The 18,959-nt window shown below is 44.9% G+C and overlaps 1 protein-coding gene across 1 annotated transcript in view; it reads left to right on the forward strand.

The window, feature by feature from the left end:
• Positions 1-18,959, forward strand: part of LOC311106733 (protein phosphatase EYA4-like) — a gene marked incomplete at both ends in the record, with an annotated part of 123,681 nt that overhangs the window by 42,392 nt on the left and 62,330 nt on the right. Inside the window, 2 exon segments of the mRNA XM_084149133.1 lie at positions 2,074-2,123; positions 12,693-12,799. Coding sequence (XP_084005259.1) covers positions 2,074-2,123; positions 12,693-12,799 — 157 coding nt within the window.

An 18,959-nucleotide genomic window follows, 5' to 3' on the forward strand; every position in this document is an offset into this window, starting at 1 on the left:
TCCTCAGTAAAAGGCACATGACAGCCCGCTTGGAGTTTGCCAAAAGGCACCTAAAGGACTCTCAGACGATGAGAAACAAGATTCACTGGTCTGATGAAACCAAGATTGAACTCTTTGGCCTGAATGCCAAGCATCTGGTCTGGAAGAAACCTGGCACCATCCCTACGGTGAAGCATGGTGGTGGCGTTATCATGCTGTGGGGATGTTTTGGGCGGCAGGGACTGGGAGACTAGTCAGGATCGAGGGAAAGATGAATGGAGCAAAGTACAGAGAGATCCTTGATGAAAACCTGCTCCAGAGCGCTCAGGACCTCAGACTGGGGTGAAGGTTCACCTTCCAACAGGACAACGACCCTAAGCACACAGCCAAGACAACGCAGGAGTGGCTTCGGGACAAGTCTCTGAATGTCCTTGAGTGGCCCAGCCAGAGCCCGGACTTGAACCAGATCTAACATCTCTGGAGAGACCTGAAAATAGCTGTGCATCAACGCTCCCCATCCAACCTGACAGAGCCATAGCGGATCTGCAGAGAAGAATGGGAGAAACTCCCCAAATACAGGTGTGCCAAGCTTGTAGCGTCATACCCAAGAAGACTTGAGGCTGTAATCGCTGCCAAAGATGCTTCAACAAAGTACTGAGTAAAAGGTCTGTATACTTACAGTACCAGTCAAAAGTTTGGACACACCTACTCATTCAAGGGTTTTTCTTTATGTTTACTATTTTCTACATTGTAGAATAATAGTGAAGACATCAAAACTATGAAATAACACATATGGAATCATGTAGGAACTAAAAAAGTGTTAAACAAATCCAAATATATTTTATATTTGAGATTCTTCAAATAGCCACCCGTTGCCTTGATGACAGCTTTGCACACTCTTGGCATTCTCTCAACCAGCTTCACCTGGAATGCTTTTCCAACAGTCTTGAAGGAGTTCCCACATATGCTGAGCACTTGTTCCACCAGACACTGAGAGATGAATTCACCTTTCAGCAGGACAATAACCTAAAACACAAGGCCAAATCTGGAGTTGCTTTTCAAGAAGACAGTGAATATCCATCTGTAGGTTGTCCATCTGTATGTTGTCCATCTTAACTTACTACATTTGCACACACTGTATATAGATTTTCTATTTTCTATTGTGTTATTGACTGTACGTTTTTGTACCCCCATATGTAACTCTGTGTTGTTGTTTTTATCGCACTGCTTTGCTTTATCTTGGCCAGGTCGCAGTTGTAAATGAGAACTTGTTCTCAACTGGCTTAACTGGTTAAATAAAGGGGAAATAAAATACAAATAAAGTAGATAGTCCATCTGTAGATAGTCCATCTGTAGAGAGGGTTAGGGTTAGTGGATTCTCTACAGTCTATCCAAATATATGTTACCAATACTTTTTCAGTCAGTTATAGATCAGACAGTTATAGATCAGACACCACAAAGACCAACAGTCAGTCAGTTATAGATCAGACACCACAAATACCAACAGTCAGTCAGTTATAGATCAGACACCACAAAGATGATTGGCCGAGGTGTTTTAGCGATCACTCTAATGGGTGTCGACGAATGGCGGCTATTCAACATGTAGAATTGTCAGGACGTGACGGCCGATGTTCTGGTCAGAGGGGATAGAACACTGAGTGTTCTGGTCAGAGGGGATAGAACACTGAGTGTTCTGGTCAGAGGGGATAGAACACTCAGTGTTCTGGTCAGAGGGGATAGAACACTGAGTGTTCTGGTCAGAGGGGATAGAACACTTGAGTGTTCTGGTCAGAGGGGATAGAACACTCAGTGTTCTGGTCAGAGGGGATAGAACACTCAGTGTTCTGGTCAGAGGGGATAGAACACTCAGTGTTCTGGTCAGAGGGGATAGAACACTCAGTGTTCTGGTCAGAGGGGATAGAACACTGAGTGTTCTGGTCAGAGGGGATAGAACACTGAGTGTTCTGGTCAGAGGGGATAGAACACTGAGTGTTCTGGTCAGAGGGGATAGAACACTGAGTGTTCTGGTCAGAGGGGATAGAACACTCAGTTGCTCTGGTGTTTTTCTTACACGGTTGTCTTTTCTCTCTGCAGGTGAAGACATCACACAGCGACTCCCATGTTCCAGCCCACTCAGACACCAGGTAACAACTACCCTGTGCAATGCCTGGCTGTCTGGTCATGGCTCTGAGATATGATGTTACATATGGTGAGGTCATCAACACGTTCCCAGGCCCAGAGCACACTGGAGGACAGGGCCACGCGCACGCTCAGACACCCGCTCTCTCTGTCTCCCCCCCCCACTCTTTTTTTATCTCACTCACTGTCTCTTTCATTTCATCGCATTGAAAGAAAACTAATAATGTTTGAACGCCAGACTGCTACAGATATACCGTAGTATTGCTCTGAAAGAGTAGTGATGTGAAAAACAGAAAGCGTTTCTCTTTCTTCACCAGAGAGGGAGGAATCAGCCAAGAAAGTGTGAGGGAGAGAGAGAGGTCTGTAGAGAGAATCATTTCCTGCTGTTGAAAAATAAAAAGGAAAGGAATAAAGAGGAGAGAGAGAGTCTCTGATAGAGAGGAGAGAGAGAGTCTCTGATAGAGAGGAGAGAGAGAGTCTCTGATAGAGAGGAGAGAGAGAGTCTCTGATAGAGAGGAGAGAGAGAGTCTCTGATAGAGAGGAGAGAGAGAGTCTCTGATAGAGAGGAGAGAGAGAGTCTCTGATAGAGAGGAGAGAGATAGTCTTATAGAGAGGAGAGAGAGAGTCTGATAGAGAGGAGAGAGAGAGTCTCTGATAGAGAGGAGAGAGAGAGTCTTATAGAGAGGAGAGAGAGAGTCTCTGATAGAGAGGAGAGAGAGAGTCTCTGATAGAGAGGAGAGAGAGAGAGTCTCCGATAGAGAGGAGAGAGAGAGTCTCTGATAGAGAGGAGAGAGAGAGTCTTATAGAGAGGAGAGAGAGAGTCTCTGATAGAGAGGAGAGAGAGAGTCTCTGATAGAGAGGAGAGAGAGAGTCTCTGATAGAGAGGAGAGAGAGAGTCTCTGATAGAGAGGAGAGAGAGAGTCTCTGATAGAGAGGAGAGAGAGAGTATCTGATGGAGAGGAGAGAGAGAGTCTCTGATAGAGAGGAGAGAGAGAGTCTCTGATAGAGAGGAGAGAGAGAGTCTCTGATAGAGAGGAGAGAGAGAGTCTCTGATAGAGAGGAGAGAGAGTGTCTGATAGAGAGGAGAGAGAGAGTCTGATAGAGAGGAGAGAGAGAGTCTCTGATAGAGAGGAGAGAGAGAGTATCTGATGGAGAGGAGAGAGAGAGTCTCTGATAGAGAGGAGAGAGAGAGTCTCTGATAGAGAGGAGAGAGAGAGTCTCTGATAGAGAGGAGAGAGAGAGTCTCTGATAGAGAGGAGAGAGAGTGTCTGATAGAGAGGAGAGAGAGAGTCTCTGATAGAGAGGAGAGAGAGAGTCTCTGATAGAGAGGAGAGAGAGAGTCTCTGATAGAGAGGAGAGAGATAGTCTTATAGAGAGGAGAGAGAGAGTCTCTGATAGAGAGGAGAGAGAGAGTCTCTGATAGAGAGGAGAGAGAGAGTCTCTGATAGAGAGGAGAGAGAGAGTCTCTGATAGAGAGGAGAGAGAGAGTCTCTGATAGAGAGGAGAGAGAGAGTCTTATAGAGAGGAGAGAGAGAGTCTCTGATAGAGAGGAGAGAGAGAGTCTCTGATAGAGAGGAGAGAGAGAGTCTTATAGAGAGGAGAGAGAGAGTCTCTGATAGAGAGGAGAGAGAGAGTCTCTGATAGAGAGGAGAGAGAGAGTCTCTGATAGAGAGGAGAGAGAGAGAGTCTCTGATAGAGAGGAGAGAGAGAGTCTCTGATAGAGAGGAGAGAGAGAGTCTCTGATAGAGAGGAGAGAGAGAGTCTCTGATAGAGAGGAGAGAGAGAGTCTCTGATAGAGAGGAGAGAGAGAGTCTTATAGAGAGGAGAGAGAGAGTCTGATAGAGAGGAGAGAGAGAGTCTCTGATAGAGAGGAGAGAGAGAGTCTTATAGAGAGGAGAGAGAGAGTCTCTGATAGAGAGGAGAGAGAGAGTCTCTGATAGAGAGGAGAGAGAGAGTCTCTGATAGAGAGGAGAGAGAGAGTCTTATAGAGAGGAGAGAGAGAGTCTGATAGAGAGGAGAGAGAGAGTCTCTGATAGAGAGGAGAGAGAGAGTCTTATAGAGAGGAGAGAGAGAGTCTCTGATAGAGAGGAGAGAGAGAGTCTCTGATAGAGAGGAGAGAGAGAGTCTCTGATAGAGAGGAGAGAGATAGTCTTATAGAGAGGAGAGAGAGAGTCTGATAGAGAGGAGAGAGAGAGTCTCTGATAGAGAGGAGAGAGAGAGTCTTATAGAGAGGAGAGAGAGAGTCTCTGATAGAGAGGAGAGAGAGAGTCTCTGATAGAGAGGAGAGAGAGAGAGTCTCCGATAGAGAGGAGAGAGAGAGTCTCTGATAGAGAGGAGAGAGAGAGTCTTATAGAGAGGAGAGAGAGAGTCTCTGATAGAGAGGAGAGAGAGAGTCTCTGATAGAGAGGAGAGAGAGAGTCTCTGATAGAGAGGAGAGAGAGAGTCTCTGATAGAGAGGAGAGAGAGAGTCTCTGATAGAGAGGAGAGAGAGAGTATCTGATGGAGAGGAGAGAGAGAGTCTCTGATAGAGAGGAGAGAGAGAGTATCTGATAGAGAGGAGAGAGAGAGTCTCTGATAGAGAGGAGAGAGAGAGTCTCTGATAGAGAGGAGAGAGAGTGTCTGATAGAGAGGAGAGAGAGAGTCTCTGATAGAGAGGAGAGAGAGAGTCTCTGATAGAGAGGAGAGAGAGAGTCTCTGATAGAGAGGAGAGAGATAGTCTTATAGAGAGGAGAGAGAGAGTCTCTGATAGAGAGGAGAGAGAGAGTCTCTGATAGAGAGGAGAGAGAGAGTCTCTGATAGAGAGGAGAGAGAGAGTCTCTGATAGAGAGGAGAGAGAGAGTCTCTGATAGAGAGGAGAGAGAGAGTCTTATAGAGAGGAGAGAGAGAGTCTCTGATAGAGAGGAGAGAGAGAGTCTCTGATAGAGAGGAGAGAGAGAGTCTTATAGAGAGGAGAGAGAGAGTCTCTGATAGAGAGGAGAGAGAGAGTCTCTGATAGAGAGGAGAGAGAGAGTCTCTGATAGAGAGGAGAGAGAGAGAGTCTCTGATAGAGAGGAGAGAGAGAGTCTCTGATAGAGAGGAGAGAGAGAGTCTCTGATAGAGAGGAGAGAGAGAGTCTCTGATAGAGAGGAGAGAGAGAGTCTCTGATAGAGAGGAGAGAGAGAGTCTTATAGAGAGGAGAGAGAGAGTCTGATAGAGAGGAGAGAGAGAGTCTCTGATAGAGAGGAGAGAGAGAGTCTTATAGAGAGGAGAGAGAGAGTCTCTGATAGAGAGGAGAGAGAGAGTCTCTGATAGAGAGGAGAGAGAGAGTCTCTGATAGAGAGGAGAGAGAGAGTCTCTGATAGAGAGGAGAGAGAGAGAGTCTCTGATAGAGAGGAGAGAGAGAGTCTCTGATAGAGAGGAGAGAGAGAGTCTTATAGAGAGGAGAGAGAGAGTCTCTGATAGAGAGGAGAGAGAGTCTCTGATAGAGAGGAGAGAGAGAGTCTTATAGAGAGGAGAGAGAGAGAGTCTCTGATAGAGAGGAGAGAGAGAGTCTCTGATAGAGAGGAGAGGAAGTGCAGGGTTTTGCTCCAGACCAGCTTGCTATCGCTCTTTATCTGCTGTTTCTCTCTATCTCTCTCTCTCTCTCTCCCCCCCCCCCCCACCCACCCCTATCATCCTTCATCATCCCTCATAGGCAAGGCTTTACTCCTAACCGCTACACACGTTCACCTCACCGTCCACCTTGAGGATTCCTCACTCTACTTCTTTCTCCTTGATCTGTCTCACAAGCGTGACAGTCCTGCGGGACTGAGGGTTGACAGACACACCCACACCCACACACACACACACACACACACACACAAGCACACACACGCATATACACACACACATTTTAAATACTTTATTCGAATACACAAATTACACTACATTAAGAAGGATTCAAACAACTAAAAGGTCTTGGATACAGAAAACACCTTCTCCTCCACACAGCTAGCCGGCCCATAACAGCTGAAACAGAGCAGCACCTAAGCCAGTTGTTTTTGCTCTAGTCTTAGGCAGGCCTGCAATCTGAAGGCCACGTACCCGTAAGTCTATGTGCGTGGCCCAAGACTGCCAACTTGCACTTACTGTATATCTAAGGCTTGTCGGAACGTGATACGATGGGCTGGTATTTGAGAAGCTTGTCAGCAATGGCCCTGCTCCTCCGTGTAACCATCGAATTAGCAGTCCACCTCCGAAATCAGCACTTCCCTATGGGCTCAACAACAACAACAACAACATCAGGCTCATTCCGCATAGAAGAAAACACATGATCATCACGGTCAAACCTCCTCTGATAATAGAATGTTTTGGTGAGAACACCTGTCTCCCCCTCAGCTACCAGGTTAACGAGGCGTCTAGCAATGCACAGGTCTTTATATGAACGGCAACCATTAACTGCGTGTGCAACAGACTGCATTACATTTAACTCAGGGTGTAAAATACAGAAGGGAACATCGTTTGCAGAGTACCACAGTGCTAGGTGATATTTGTACAACAATATACAAACAATACAACTAAATAATTGCGTGTTGGAGTGTCTGTGTGTTTTAGAGAATCTGTGTGTGTTAGTGTCTGTGTGTTTAGTGTCTGTGTGTGTTAGTGTCTGTGTGTTTAGTGTCTGTGTGTGTTAGTGTCTGTGTGTTTAGTGTCTGTGTGTGTTAGTGTCTGTGTGTTTAGTGTCTGTGTGTGTTAGTGTCTGTGTGTTTAGTGTCTGTGTGTTTAGTGTCTGTGTGTTTAGTGTCTGTGTGTTTAGTGTCTGTGTGTGTTAGTGTCTGTGTGTTTAGTATCTGTGTGTGTTAGTGTCTGTGTGTGTTAGTGTCTGTGTGTGTTAGTGTCTGTGTGTGTTAGTGTCTGTGTGTGTTTTAGTGTCTGTGTGTGTTAGTGTCTGTGTGTGTTAGTGTCTGTGTGTTTAGTGTCTGTGTGTTTAGTGTCTGTGTGTGTTAGTGTCTGTGTGTGTTAGTGTCTGTGTGTTTAGTGTCTGTGTGTGTTAGTGTCTGTGTGTGTTAGTGTCTGTGTGTGTTAGTGTCTGTGTGTGTTAGTGTCTGTGTGTGTTAGTGTCTGTGTGTGTTAGTGTCTGTGTGTTTAGTGTCTGTGTGTTTAGTGTCTGTGTGTGTTAGTGTCTGTGTGTGTTAGTGTCTGTGTGTTTAGTGTCTGTGTGTGTTAGTGTCTGTGTGTGTTAGTGTCTGTGTGTGTTAGTGTCTGTGTGTGTTAGTGTCTGTGTGTGTTAGTGTCTGTGTGTTTAGTGTCTGTGTGTGTTAGTGTCTGTGTGTGTTAGTGTCTGTGTGTGTTAGTGTCTGTGTGTGTTAGTGTCTGTGTGTTTAGTGTCTGTGTGTGTTAGTGTCTGTGTGTGTTAGTGTCTGTGTGTGTTAGTGTCTGTGTGTTTAGTGTCTGTGTGTTTAGTGTCTGTGTGTGTTAGTGTCTGTGTGTGTTAGTGTCTGTGTGTGTTAGTGTCTGTGTGTGTTAGTGTCTGTGTGTGTTAGTGTCTGTGTTTAGTGTCTGTGTGTGTTAGTGTCTGTGTGTTTTAGTGTCTGTGTGTGTTAGTGTCTGTGTGTTAGTGTCTGTGTGTTTTAGTGTCTGTGTGTGTTAGTGTCTGTGTGTTAGTGTCTGTGTGTGTTAGTGTCTGTGTGTGTTAGTGTCTGTGTGTGTTAGTGTCTGTGTGTGTTGGAGTGTCTGTGTGTGATAGTGTCTGTGTGTGTTAGTGTCTGTGTGTTTAGTGTCTGTGTGTGTGATCCTCACAGTCCCCGCCGTTCCATGAGATGTTTAACCTTTTTTTTTAAGGTCATTTAGCTATTTGCTTGATAATTGGAGATGGAAGGGATTTCCATGCGATCATGGCGCTGTATAATACTGTGTGTTGCCATGAATTAGTTTTGGACTTGGGGACTGTGAAGAGACCCCTGGTGGCATGTCTTGTGGTTTATAGGTATCTGAGCTGAATGTTATTCGATTATGCAGACAATCTGGAATTTTCATTACAGTAGTATTTCTCATAAAAACTAGAAGAGAAGCAGTAAATCTCTCGTCAACCCTCAACCAGGAAAGACTGGCATGCATGTTGTTGGTGTTAGTTATTTGTGTGCAGTTAAGGGCAAGGTGTTCTGCTTTGTTTTGAGCCAGCTGCAGCTTTGCTAGGGTCTTTCTTTGCTGCGCCTGACCATGTTACCGGACAGTAATCAAGACGGGACAAGACCAGAGTCTGAACAACTAGTAAAGTTGATCTTTGTGTCAAAAACACAAAAGTTGTTTTTATAACAGACATATCCCCTAACTATTTTCACAACAACTTTATGACTTGACCATGATAATTGACCGTCCAATGTTATACCTAGGAGTTTAGCTTCCTCAACTTGGTCAATGGTCACACTCTTTATGCACAACTCCAGTTGAGGTGTGGAATGTTTTGAATCAAATACAATGCTTGTAGTTTTAGATGTATTTAAGACCAGTTTATTATTAATCACCCATTCGGATACTGACTGTAACTCCTTATTTAGAATCTCAGTGAGGTCACTGGCTTTGGGTGCTGACATGTAGAGTGTGGAATCATCCGCAAAGAATTGTGGCAAACAGATGTTGAATCTTTCCTCTCTCACAGCATCTAGCTTCATGACCACAGGCAGAGGGGAAATGTCAATCATATCAAGCCTCGTTGAATACTCATGGACAAGCTCCTCAACTTGTTCCACCCAGTCGCCAGCAACATTAAACTTATATCTAAGATAGCTGGTATGTTTCATGACAAGAGTACACTCTGAGGCGTCTCTGAAGTCCAGAAACACAGTGGAAAACTGTTGTGCATTCATGTCCAGAAACACAGAGGAAAACTCTGTGGATTCATGTCCAGAAACACAGTGGAAAGCTCTGTGGATTCATGCTTGAAGTCATCAATTCCAGTTTTTAGGCAAAAACATGCTCATTCATGCCCTGTCTGTCTATATTTGCCTGTTGTTTGGGAAAGAGAATGCCTGTATCTACAAGCCATGGTAGTATGCGGGAAGCAAGCTTTTCATGAACACTTTATAGACCGAGGGTAAGAGAGAGATGTCTCTCCATGTAGATGGATCTGGAACATTGTCTTTGATGATGAAGGAGGGTAGCTCTCCAGGAACAGGGTTGGAGTTAAAACCTACAGGAGGGTATCTCTCCAGGAATAAGGTTGTAGAGCCATGCTTAAACCATATTTGTTATTTCCAGAATATTGTAAAACTTTGTTCGTATTAACAAAACAATAGATCTCAAACAACATATAGCCTAGCCTAACGTCGCAAACATGGCTACAAACACAGGCACTCAATTCATGAAACTTTTCCATGATACTATTTTTATAATTCATTTGAATTAACCGTATAAGAATTTGTTCTTAACTGACTTGCGTAGTTAAATAAAAGTAAAATAAAAACTAAAAACATAAAAACTTTGCAAAACATTCCTTTATTGTATATGTGTAAGTAACCTAACCTAGCCTGTGAGAGGGCTGCATCGAAGAATTCCAATGCCTAATTTAGAAATGGTGAATAGAGTTTTCTCCTTTCTTTGCCCGGCAAAAATTGTGGCCTTAGGCCTAAACACATTTCATGCAATTTTAGCCTACTATATTTTATATGACTGGAGACATTAGCGGAATCTTTTTAGTATGACAAAAAAAGACAGGGTAGCCTGCCATTGACAGGTCTGTGGGTTCGCTGTGTGAATGAATACATTACATAAATTCTCGGCCATTTTTTTTTTTTTTGCAATGCATCAGAGCGCGGCAATGAGGCAATTTAGCCGATGTGATCACGTCACAGAGTTACACGTCGCTCTCTCCATTCAAACTTTCCCCCCAAATAGGCCTATCATTGTTCGAAATACATTTCAAACTATATCTGTTCATTGTCTATATATAGCCTAGGCTACTCGTTTCAGACTATATCGTTTAAGAGCTAGAGGGGAAAGAGCTAGGCGAGTTGCCAGCGGAGATGCGTGAATTACAAAAAGAAAACAGTGAAATATCCGCTGGAGTTTAAGCTACCCTTATCAATAAATTGTTGCACAGATTTAGATTTTATTCTAGCTACAGTGGGGAAAAAAAGTATTTAGTCAGCCACCAATTGTGCAAGTTCTTCCACTTAAAAAGATGAGAGAGGCCTGTAATTTTCATCATAGGTACACGTCAACTATGACAGACAAATTGAGAAATAAAAATCCTGAAAATCACATTGTAGGATTTTTAATGAATTTATTTGCAAATTATGGTGGAAAATAAGTATTTGGTCACCTACAAACAAGCAAGATTTCTGGCTCTCACAGACCTGTAACTTCTTCTTTAAGAGGCTCCTCTGTCCTCCACTCATTACCTGTATTAATGGCACCTGTTTGAACTTGTTATCAGTATAAAAGACACCTGTCCACAAACTCAAACAATCACACACCTAACTCCACTATGGCCAATACCAAAGAGCTGTCAAAGGACACCAGAAACAAAATTGTAGACCTGCACCAGGCTGGGAAGACTGAATCTGCAATAGGTAAGCAGCTTGGTTTGAAGAAATCAACTGTGGGAGCAATTATTAGGAAATGGAAGACATACAAGACCACTGATAATCTCCCTCGATCTGGGGCTCCACGCAAGATCTCACCCTGTGGGGTCAAAATGATCACAAGAACGGTGAGCAAAAATCCCAGAACCACACGGGGGGACCTAGTGAATGACCTGCAGAGAGCTGGGACCAAAGTAACAAAGCCTACCATCAGTAACACACTACGCCGCCAGGGACATCCCACTGGCTATAGGGTGAATGCACCAATTTGTAAGTCGCTCTGGATAAGAGCGTCTGCTAAATGACGTAAACGTAAATGTAAATGTAAATGTCCAGGCCCGTCTGAAGTTTGCTAGAGTGCATTTGGATGATCCAGAAGAGGATTGGGAGAATGTCATATGGTCAGATGAAACCAAAATAGAACTTTTTGGTAAAAACTCAACTCGTCGTGTTTGGAGGACAAAGAATGATGAGTTGCATCCAAAGAACACCATACCTACTGTGAAGCATGGGGGTGGAAACATCATGCTTTGGGGCTGTTTTTCTGCAAAGGGACCAGGACGACTGATCTGTGTAAAGGAAAGAATGAATGGGGCCATGTATCGTGAGATTTTGAGTGAAAACCTCCTTCCATCAGCAAGGGCATTGAAGATGAAACGTGGCTGGGTCTTTCAGCATGACAATGATCCCAAACACACTGCCCGGGCAACGAAGGAGTGGCTTCGTAAGAAGCATTTCAAGGTCCTGGAGTGGCCTAGCCAGTCTCCAGATCTCAACCCCATAGAAAATCTTTGGAGGGAGTTGAAAGTCCGTGTTGCCCAGCGACAGCCCCAAAACATCACTGCTCTAGAGGAGATCTGCATGGAGGAATGGGCCAAAATACCAGCAACAGTGTGTGAAAACCTTGTGAAGACTTACAGAAAACGTTTGACCTGTGTCATTGCCAACAAAGGGTATATAACAAAGTATAGAGAAACTTTTGTTATTGACCAAATACTTATTTTCCACCATAATTTGCAAATAAATTCATTCAAAATCCTACAATGTGATTTTCTGGATATTCTTTTCTCATTTTGTCTGTCATAGTTGACGTGTACCTATGATGAAAATGACAGGCCTCTCTCATCTTTTTAAGTGGGAGAACTTGCACAATTGGTGGCTGACTAAATACTTTTTTAACAAGTATTTGATACACTGCCGATTTTGCAGGTTTTTCTTTTTACAAAGCATGTAGAGGTCTGTAATTTTTATCATAGGTACACTTCAACTGTGAGAGACGGAATCTAAAACAAAAATCCAGAAAATCACATTGTATGATTTTTAAGTAATTAATTTGCATTTTATTGCATGACATAAGTATTTGATCACCTACCAACTATGGTGTTGAACGCTGAGCTGTAGTCAATGAATAGCTTTCTTACATAGGTGTCCCTCTTGTCCAGGTGGGAAAGGGCAGTGTGGAGTGCAATAGAGATTGCATCATCTGTGGATCTGTTGGGGTGGTATGCAAATTGGAGTGGGTCTAGGGTTTCTGGGATAATGGTGTTAATGTGAGCCATGACCAGCCTTTCAAAGCACTTCATGGCTACAGACGTGAGTGCTACGGGTCGGTAGTCATTTAGGCAGGTTATCTTAGTGTCCTTGGGCACGGGGACTATGGTGGTCTGCTTGAAACATGTTGGTATTACAGACTCAGTAAGGGACATGTTAAAAATGTCAGTGAAGACACTTGCCAGTTGGTCAGCACATGCTCGGAGTACGCGTCAAGGTAATCCGTCTGGCCCTGCGGCCTTGTGAATGTTGACCTGCTTAAAAGTCTTACTCACATCGGCTACGGAGAGCGTGATCACATAGTCATCCGGAACAGCTGTACTCATTAATGTTCTGTACTTTGGTTTCAGACTAAATACATGACTAAATACATGACATGACCTGTACTCATTAATGTTCTGTAATTTGGTTTCAGACTAAATACAAGACATGACCTGTACTCATTAATGTTTGTGTGTGTGTGTGTGTGTGTGTGTGTGTCAGGCCTATGGAGATGCAAGACCTAGCCAGTCCTCATAACAGTGTGGGGGGCGGAGACTCATCAGGCTCCAAGCTGACAGGCTCCTCTGCCACTACCAACGGAACTGGAGGTAAGAGGGGGGAGGGGGAGGGGGGAGGGGAGGGGGGTTTTGGGGGTGTATGGAGGGATGGGGGAGAGAGAGAGAAAAATAAATAAAGATTATTTGCAATAATAGACTGAAAGTTGATGTGGTGGTATTATCAGGGAAATCACTAGCCAGTACTGTAAACCATTCGCTAGCCAGCACTGTAAACCATTCACTAGCCAGTACTGTAAACCATTCGCTAGCCAGCACTGTAAACCATTCACTAGCCAGTACTGTAAACCATTCGCTAGCCAGCACTGTAAACCATTCGGTAGCCAGTACTGTAAACCGTTCGCTAGCCGGTACTGTAAACCGTTCGCTAGCCGGTACTGTAAACCGTTCACTAGCCGGTACTGTAAACCGTTCACTAGCCGACACTGTAAACCGTTCACTAGCCGGCACTCTCTAGCCGGTACTGTAAACCGTTCAGTCGTGAAGAGGGCACGACAAAGCCTATTCCCCCTCAGGAGACTAAAAAGATTTGGCATGGGTCCTCAGATCCTCAAAAAATTCTACAGCTGCACCATCGAGAGCATCCTGACTGGTTGCATCACCGCCTGGTATGGCAACTGCTTGGCCTCTGACCGCAAGGCACTACAGAGGGTAGTGCGTACGGCCCAGTACATCACTGGGGCAAAGCTCCCTGCCATCCAGGACCTCTATACCAGGCGGTGTCAGAGGAAGGCCCTCAAAATTGTCAAAGACTCCAGCCACCCTAGTCATAGACTGTTCTCTCTGCTACCGCACGGCAAGCGGTACCGGAGTGCCAAGTCTAGGTCCAAAAGACTTCTCAACAGCTTCTACCCCCAAGCCATAAGACTCCTGAACAGCTAATCATGGCTACCCGGACTATTTGCACTGCCCCCCCACCCCATCCTTTTTACGCTGCTGCTACTCTGTTAAGTATTTATGCATAGTCACTTTAACTCTACCCACATGTACATATTACCTCAACTACCTCAACTAGCCGGTGCCCCCGCACATTGACTCTGCAATGGTACCCCCCTGTATATATAGCCTCCCTACTGTCACTTTATTTTACTGTATATATAGCCTCCCTACTGTCACTTTATTTTACTTCTGCTCTTTTTTTCTCAACACTTTTTTTGTTGTTGTTTTATTCTTACTTTTTTTGTTTAAAATAAATGCACTGTTGGTTAAGGGCTGTAAGTAAGCATTTCACTGTAATGTCTGCACCTGTTGTATTCGGCGCATGTGACCAATAAAATTTGATTTGATTTGATTTGAAACCGTTCACTAGCCGGTACTGTAAACCGTTCACTAGCCGGTACTGTAAACCGTTCACTAGCCTGCACTCTCTAGCCAGTACTGTAAACCGTTCGCTAGCCGGTACTGTAAACCGTTCACTAGCCGGTACTGTAAACCGTTCACTAGCCGGTACTGTAAACCGTTCACTAGCCGGCACTCTCTAGCCAGTACTGTAAACCGTTCACTAGCCGGTACTGTAAACCGTTCACTAGCCGGCACTCTCTAGCCAGCACTGTAAACCGTTCGCTAGCCAGTACTGTAAACCGTTCGCTAGCCGGTACTGTAAACCGTTCACTAGCCAGTACTGTAAACCGTTCACTAGCCAGTACTGTAAACCGTTCACCAGCCAGTACTGTAAACCGTTCACTAGCCAGTACTGTAAACCGTTCACCAGCCAGTACTGTAAACCGTTCACTAGCCAGTACTGTAAACCGTTCACCAGCCAGTACTGTAAACCGTTCACTAGCCAGTACTGTAAACCGTTCGCTAGCCAGTACTGTAAACCGTTCACTAGCCAGTACTGTAAACCGTTCACTAGCCAGTACTGTAAACCGTTCGCTAGCCAGTACTGTAAACCGTTCGCTAGCCAGTACTGTAAACCGTTCGCTAGCCAGTACTGTAAACCGTTTGCTAGCCAGTACTGTAAACCGTTCACCAGCCAGTACTGTAAACCGTTCACTAGCCAGTACTGTAAACCGTTCACCAGCCAGTACTGTAAACCGTTCACCAGCCAGTACTGTAAACCGTTCACTAGCCAGTACTGTAAACCGTTCGCTAGCCAGTACTGTAAACCGTTCACTAGCCAGTACTGTAAACCGTTCGCTAGCCAGTACTGTAAACCGTTCGCTAGCCAGTACTGTAAACCGTTCGCTAGCCAGTACTGTAAACCGTTCACTAGCCAGTACTGTAAACCGTTCACTAGCCAGTACTGTAAACCGTTCACCAGCCAGTACTGTAAAACCGTTCACCAGCCAGTACTGTAAACCGTTCACCAGCCAGTACTGTAAACCGTTCACTAGCCAGTACTGTAAACCGTTCGCTAGCCAGTACTGTAAACTGTTCGCCAGCCAGTACTGTAAACCGTTCACTAGCCAGTACTGTAAACCGTTCGCTAGCCAGTACTGTAAACCGTTCACCAGCCAGTACTGTAAACCGTTCACTAGCCAGTACTGTAAACCGTTCACCAGCCAGTACTGTAAACCGTTCACCAGCCAGTACTGTAAACCGTTCACCAGCCAGTACTGTAAACCGTTCACTAGCCAGTACTGTAAACCGTTCACTAGCCAGTACTGTAAACCGTTCACTAGCCAGTACTGTAAACCGTTCACTAGCCAGTACTGTAAACCGTTCGCTAGCCAGTACTGTAAACTGTTCACCAGCCAGTACTGTAAACCGTTCACTAGCCAGTACTGTAAACCGTTCACCAGCCAGTACTGTAAACCGTTCACCAGCCAGTACTGTAAACCGTTCACCAGCCAGTACTGTAAACCGTTCACTAGCCAGTACTGTAAACCGTTCGCTAGCCAGTACTGTAAACCGTTCGCTAGCCAGTACTGTAAATCGTTCACCAGCCAGTACTGTAAACCGTTCGCTAGCCAGTACTGTAAACCGTTCACCAGCCAGTACTGTAAACCGTTCACTAGCCAGTACTGTAAACCGTTCACTAGCCAGTACTGTAAACCGTTCACTAGCCAGTACTGTAAACCGTTCACTAGCCAGTACTGTAAACCGTTCGCTAGCCAGTACTGTAAACTGTTCACCAGCCAGTACTGTAAACCGTTCACTAGCCAGTACTGTAAACCGTTCACCAGCCAGTACTGTAAACCGTTCACCAGCCAGTACTGTAAACCGTTCACCAGCCAGTACTGTAAACCGTTCACTAGCCAGTACTGTAAACCGTTCGCTAGCCAGTACTGTAAACCGTTCGCTAGCCAGTACTGTAAATCGTTCACCAGCCAGTACTGTAAACCGTTCGCTAGCCAGTACTGTAAACCATTCGCTAGCCAGTACTGTAAACCGTTCACTAGCCAGTACTTTAAACCGTTCGCTAGCCAGTACTGTAAACCGTTCACCAGCCAGTACTGTAAACAGTTCGCTAGCCAGTACTGTAAACCGTTCGCCAGCCAGTACTGTAAACCGTTCACTAGCCAGTACTGTAAACCGTTCGCTAGCCAGTACTGTAAACCGTTCGCTAGCCAGTACTGTAAACCGTTTAGAATTGAAGGTCTAGTACACACACACGCATAGAGAGGCGTGAGGACTTGAGTAAACCTTTGAAGAAAGTGTGTAAACAGAGAGTAAAGCGCTTGTCTTCTCTCCCAGATGGCGAGTGTGTGCTTGGTTTTATTATCCTTGTGGGGACCTGAGGCCTCGTATAAACCGTGCATACGTACAAAATATACCCCCAAAACATGCGTGAGCCAGTTTTCACACTGAAGTTTTAATAAAAAAACTGAACTTGACGTGAGAATATGCTCACCTTCCCGCAAACTTTAGATCGTGCGTACGCGGTTTATAGTGGTTGAAGGATTGCGTTCCAAGCAGGCAAACATCAAATTGGGGGATAAGATGGACATGTTTGTTCAATACAAATAACAGGTTACTAACAAGATGCAATCGTTTGCCATTAGTGAGACGAGAGAACATCCATTTTGTTTCTTTGCATTCTAAAATTATTAGAAATAGGCAGTTAATCTGTTGCATTGAAGTGTGTATGACTACCACTGTAACTAGACAATGTTTCAGAGTTCACGGACAGTGCAGCATATAGGTTGGAGGAAAACATTAAGCCCTATCAAATGATCTGTTTACAGCTCCACAGGTATCAGCTATTGTTTTTTTGTCTGTCTAGGCCTACAGCAAATGTCACTGCAAAAGTTGAACATTCTGCCATCAAACCTCCAGAGACGTTTGATTAAGTTGGGCCATTGCTATTTCCTTTAGATACTGTCTGGGCCTAATTCCAATACTTCCAAGTATACAGCAAATAAGGGCGTTATTGTCACCATCAAAGGTGATCACAGATTCAGGACGGGTCTGATTTATAACATGCATGCCAATGTATAGCGTGCGGCAAGTTCATAAATGTCAGTATTCTTGTACGTGTGCAGTCTCATCAGACATGGGGCACGCAGATATTTAGGGTGAAATTTACACAACGGTTCTAAATGAGGCCCCAGAAGTCCTCATGAGGGTAGTAAAACAAGGAACATGTGAAGGTCCCCACAAGGAAAAAGGCCATTTTAGGGTTACAATTAGAATTAGGGTTAGGGGTTTGGAGTTAACGTTGGGTTTGGAGTTAACGTTGGGTTTGGGGTTAACGTTGGGTTTGGAGTTAACGTTGGGTTTGGGGTTAGGTTAAGGGTTGGGTTTAGGGTTAGGGGTTTGGAGTTAACGTTGGGTTTGGGGTTAGGTTAAGGGTTGGGTTTAGGGTTAGGGGTTTGGGGTTAACGTTGGGTTTGGGGTTAGGTTAAGGGTTGGGTTAGGGGTTTGGAGTTAACGTTGGGTTTGGGGTTAGGTTAAGGGTTGGGTTTAGGGTTAGGGTTAGGGGTTTGGCGTTAACGTTGGGGTTGGGTTTAGGGTTAGGGGTTTGGCGTTAACGTTGGGTTGGGGTTAGGTTAAGGGTTGGGTTTAGGGTTAGGGGTTTGGCGTTAACGTTGGGTTTGGGGTTAGGTTAAGGGTTGGGTTTAGGGTTAGGGTTTGGCGTTAAGGTTAGGGGTTAGGGAACATATAATTTTGAATGGGAATCAATTGATTGGTCACCACAAGGATAGTAAAACAAACGTGTGTGTGTTTGTTTGAGGCGGAGCCCACAGAGCGCTGGAAACTATTTCCTCCACTAGAACAATTAAGCATCACACTCTAACACCACCAAGTCCTGTTCTCTCTCTCTCTCTCTCTCTCTCTCTCTCTCTCTCTCTCCTCTCTCCTCTCTCTCTCTCCTGTCTCTCTCTCTCTCTCTCTCTCTCTCTCTCTCTCTCTCTCTCTCTCTCTCTCTCTCTCTCTCTCTCTCTCTATCTCTATCTCTCTCTCTCTCTCTCTCTCTCTCTCTCTCTCTCTCTCTCTCTCTCTCTCTCTCTCTCCTCTCTCTCTCTCTCTCTCTCTCTCTCTGTCTCTGTCTCTGTCTCTGTCTCTGTCTCTGTCTCTGTCTCTGTCTCTCTCTCTCTCTCTCTCCTCTCTCTCTCTCTCTCTCTCTCGCTCCTGTCTCTCTCTCTCTCTCTCTCTCCCTCTCTCTCTTGCTCTCTCTCTCTCTCTCTCTCTGTCTCTCTCTGTCTCTCTCTGTCTCTCTCTCTCTCTCTCTCTGTCTCTCTCTCTCTCTCTCTCTCTCTCTCTCTCTCTCTCTCTCTCCTCTCTCTCTTGCTCTGTCTCTCTCTCTCTCTCTCTCTGTCTCTCTCTCTCTCTATCTCTCTCTGTCTCTCTCTCTCTCTCTCTCCTCTCAGAGAGATGTGGGATGAGGATTAGAAGAGAGAGAGAGAGAGAGAGAGAGAGACAGAGAGACAGAGAGAGAGAGAGAGACAGAGAGAGACAGAGAGAGAGACAGAGACAACATGGGGAATGAGAGAGTAGTTAAACAGTCCTTCAGTTATCACCTCATCGTTGATTAGAACAGTATTCAGTCTTTCATTGACATGTAATGGAAAAACTGTAATGTATCTTCTACAGTCATTCTGTTATAACACACACACACCTCTCACCCCATTCTCCATACTAAAGGATGCTAGATATATGAAATCAAATTTGATGATGTCAGAGTTAATGGTTTAGCAGCCCTCTGGGCGGGACTAAAGCAACACACACACACACACACACACACACACACACACACACCACATACCCAACATTCCCCCTCAAATGACATCAGCCATCTCATTGGCCA

The sequence above is a fragment of the Coregonus lavaretus genome (assembly GCF_964263955.1).
Source record: "Coregonus lavaretus genome assembly, chromosome: 31".
Classification (NCBI taxonomy): Eukaryota; Metazoa; Chordata; class Actinopteri; order Salmoniformes; family Salmonidae; genus Coregonus; species Coregonus lavaretus.